Source organism: Empidonax traillii, unplaced genomic scaffold, assembly GCF_003031625.1.
Source record: "Empidonax traillii isolate 1590-97213 ecotype Southwest subspecies unplaced genomic scaffold, ASM303162v1 scaffold2154:size52461, whole genome shotgun sequence".
NCBI classification, from domain to species: Eukaryota; Metazoa; Chordata; class Aves; order Passeriformes; family Tyrannidae; genus Empidonax; species Empidonax traillii.
The window spans coordinates 12488-16162 of NW_020957347.1; the positions used below are offsets into that span (position 1 = coordinate 12488).

The 3675-nt window shown below is 71.4% G+C and overlaps 1 protein-coding gene across 1 annotated transcript in view; it reads left to right on the forward strand.

The window, feature by feature from the left end:
• The first annotated feature begins 353 nt into the window (after positions 1 to 353).
• ZNF467 (zinc finger protein 467) overlaps positions 354 to 3675 on the forward strand; it is a 29647-nt gene continuing 26325 nt past the window's right edge. Inside the window, exons 1-5 of the mRNA XM_027909477.1 lie at positions 354 to 442; positions 557 to 616; positions 727 to 807; positions 1077 to 2166; positions 2218 to 2615. Of these exons, the coding sequence (XP_027765278.1) occupies positions 409 to 442; positions 557 to 616; positions 727 to 807; positions 1077 to 2166; positions 2218 to 2615 (1663 nt within the window). The 5' untranslated portion in view covers positions 354 to 408. The remainder of the gene's footprint in view (positions 443 to 556; positions 617 to 726; positions 808 to 1076; positions 2167 to 2217; positions 2616 to 3675) is intronic.

Consider the following 3675-nt stretch of genomic DNA (forward strand, 5'->3'; position numbering starts at 1 on the left):
TGGTGGGGACAGGGGGACGCTGAGGAGGCTGGGGGACTTGCCTGGGGGACTGAAAGGGCAGGGATGGCTTGGGTGGGGTTACGGGGGGGCCCGCGGAGGGGGGGGAGAAGGGGGGGGGGCTGTGAGCTGCTGGGGGGAACCAGGACGGGGAAACCCCCCAGTGGGGGACCCCCGGGGCGTGTTTCCGGGGTAGGGATGTCCAAGACCCCCCCTCTTCGCTGGGTGGAGTCAGGGCTGGCGGGGACTCCCTGCACGCCCCTAGATCCCCATTGCTTGGCTGGGGGGGCTCTGCGGGACCCCCAGACCCCTGAGTGAGCCCGCGGCTCTTGCCTCCCACAGCCCAACCCCCGCACCCCCCGGAACCCCCCGGGACCCCCGCAAACCCTCCTCGAACCCCCTGGAGCCACCATGCAGGACAGCGTTGACCCCCGCTGTGCCCTGGGTACGTGCTGGGGTCCTGGGCATCCCGGGGGTCCCAACCTCCTGGCGGGGGTGCAGGGGGATCCCCAGTTCGGGTCTGGGGGTCTCACCTGGTGCTACCCCCCACCCCCTGCAGGTCCTGCTGTGGCCAAGGTGGAGCTGGAGGAGATGGAGGCACCAGGATGTGCCAGCTCAGGTGGGCATTGGGGTCCTGGGGGGTGTCAAGTGGGCACCAGGGTGGTCCCGGGGCACTTGGGGCCACCCTGGAGCAAGGAGAAGACCTGGCTGTGTCTCTTTTCCCCCCAGTGTGGCCGGTGGTCCCCAAGGTGGAGGTGACCCCTGAAGGTGACGGGGACAATCTGGAAGACCCGGAGCTCCACGGCTCAGGTGAGGAACACGGCTGTGACACTGGCACTGCCAGGGGGCCCCTGGGAACACCGGGGCCACACGGTCACTGTCACCCTGTCCTGGGGCTGGTGGCAGTGCCGAGTGCTTGGGTGGCGGTCACCGTGTCCCTGGTGCCACTGGCCTCGATGGTCACTGTGTCCCAGGGCCGGTGGCAGCTCCGGGTCCTTGGGTGGCAGTTACTGCGTCCCGGTTCCGATGTCCGTGCCGGGACATCCCATCCCTGGCACGGCCCCTCCGTGTCCCTGCAGGGCACTGGCTGGTGCGGAAGGTGAAGGTGGAGGAGGAGGATGAGGACGAGGCCTGGGCAGGCGGAGCTGAGGCCCCGCTGGCTCCGCAGCCGCTTCCCGGCGCCGTCCCCCCCGATCCTGCCGGGACACCCGGAATCGCCGGTGCCTGCAAAGCGGAGGAGCCGTGCCCGGAGGAGCTGGGATACGGAGTGCTGCCAACCTGGGGGCTGGGGCAGCGCCTGGACGGCACCGGGATCGGGATCGGCTTCGGCACCGGGATCGGGATCGGCCCTGGGATCGGGATGGGCCTCGGGGTGGGCCCCGTCCCCGTGGGGCACGAGCGCTGCCCCCAGCTCACCCCGCGGCCCTTCTCCTGCTCCCAGTGCGGGAAGGCCTTCGGGAAGAAGGCGCACCTGACGCGGCACCTGCGGGTGCACACGGGCGAGCGCCCCTTCCCCTGCTCCCACTGCGGGCGCCGCTTCCGCCAGCGCATCCACCTGCGCTCCCACCTGCGGACGCACACCGGGGAGCGGCCCTACCCCTGCCCGCGCTGCGCCCGCCGCTTCCGCAAGAAAACGCACCTGGACCGGCACCTGCGCACCCACACCGGGGAGCGGCCGCACCCCTGCCCGCGCTGCGCCCGCCGCTTCGCCCACCGCCAGCACCTCCTGCGCCACCTGCGCCTGCACGGCGAGCCCGCCCAGGGGCACCGCGACGGCCACGGGGAGGTGCCCCCCGAGGAGAAGCCGCTGCCCTGCCCGGGCTGCGAGATGAGCCTCGCCTGGAAGCAGAGCCCGCGGCCGCACACGGGGCTGGCAACGGTGCCGGGGGCTGGCAACGGACAGCTGGATGGGCACCGGGATGGGGGCGGGGAGAGGGATGCCGACGAGAAGCCTCTCCCTTGCTCCCAGTGCGGGACGAGCCTCAGCTGGAAGCAGAGCCCGGCACCGCACCCGTGGCAGTACTTGGAGAACCGACCCCTGGGCTGCGCCGAGTGTGGCCACGGCTGCGCTCAGGACCCCCAGCACCCGCTGCAGGCGCCCGGTGCCCAGGACCTCCAGCACCTCTCGCAGCCCCCACAGGTGCCCGGCGTCCAGGACCCCCAGCACCTGCCAGAGGTGCCCCCCAGCCAGAGCCCCTTCGCCCAGAACCCCCAGCACGGGCCGCAGGTGCCCAGCACTGAGCACCCCTTCACCCAGGACCCCCAGCACGTGTCCCAGGTGCCCCCTGCCCAGCGCCCGTTCGCCCAGGACCCCCAGCCCACCCCGCAGGCACCCCCTGCCCAGCGCCCCTTCTCCTGCCCGCAGTGCGGGCGCGGTTTCGGGCGCAAGGCTCACCTGGCGCGGCACCTGCTGGTGCACACGGGCACCCGCCCCCATGCCTGTGCGCGCTGTGGGCGCCGCTTCAGCTCCAAGACCAACCTGGGCCGGCACGAGGCCGTGCACACCGGGCTGCGGCCCCACCGCTGCGCCCGCTGCGGCCGCGGCTTCACCCGCAAGACTCACCTGGAGCGCCACGAGCGCACCCACGGCCGCACCGGCACGGGGATGGGCACTGCCGGCACGGGGACTGGCACCGCCACCAGCACCGGGATGGGCACAGGGACTGGCACCAGCATCACCGGGCCCCAACTGGGCTGGCCAGAACCCCCCACTCTCTGCCCCTGAGTGCCGGGATGTGCCAGGGGGTCTGGTGGCTGCCAGTGGCACATCCTGGGCACTGGGATGTGCTGGGAGGTGCCAGGGGTTCCAGTGGCTGCCAGTGGCATATCCTGGGCACTGGGATGTGCCAGGGGTTCTTACAGCTGCCAGTGATGTGTCCTCAGCACCGGGTCTCAAGCTGGTGCCAGTGCTGGATCCTGGGCACCGGGATGTTCTGGCATGTGCCAGGAGCTTCTGCGGCTTCCAGCAGCGCATCCTGAGTACCAGGATGTGCTGGGAGATGCCAGGGCTCTGAGGACTGTCAGTGGTGAGTCCTGGCACTGGGATGTGCCGGGGGACCTGGTGGCTGCCAGTGGTGCAACCTGAGCACTGGAATGTGCCCGGTTCCCTCGTGACGGCCGGTGCTGCATCCTTGGCACCCTCCACTGGGGTGTGTTAGGAGGTGCCAAGGACTTCGGCCGCTTCCAGCCCCACATCCTGAGCACCGGGATGTGCCAGGACACGCCGGTGGCTCCAGCCGCTGCGCGTGGTGAGTCCTGGACGCTGTGATGTGCCAGGATGTGCCTGGGGACCTGGTTGTCTGCCAGTGCCACATCTTGAGCACCGGACCGTGCCGGGATGCACTGGGGGTCCCATCGAGAGGGGCCCCAACAGGATTCCGGCCTGTTCTCCCGCCCGTGGCTCTGGGACGGCCGAACCCCCGGCTGAGGCCGGTGGGGGCCACACGGGGGAACCCCCGCCCGGGGATGGGGCGGTCTCCTGCCGGGGCTCTGCCGCGGGCCGGGGACAGCGGGAATGAACTGAAACTGCCAATAAAGCCGTTTTTATGGAACATTCCGGGGGACGTGGAGGGGTCCGGAGCCGGGGAGGGGATAAAGGGGGAGGGGGCACGGGGAGCCGGGAGTGTGGGCGGGGCCAGCGGTGGGGCCCGTCCAATGGGGGCGCGACCGGGCGGGGGG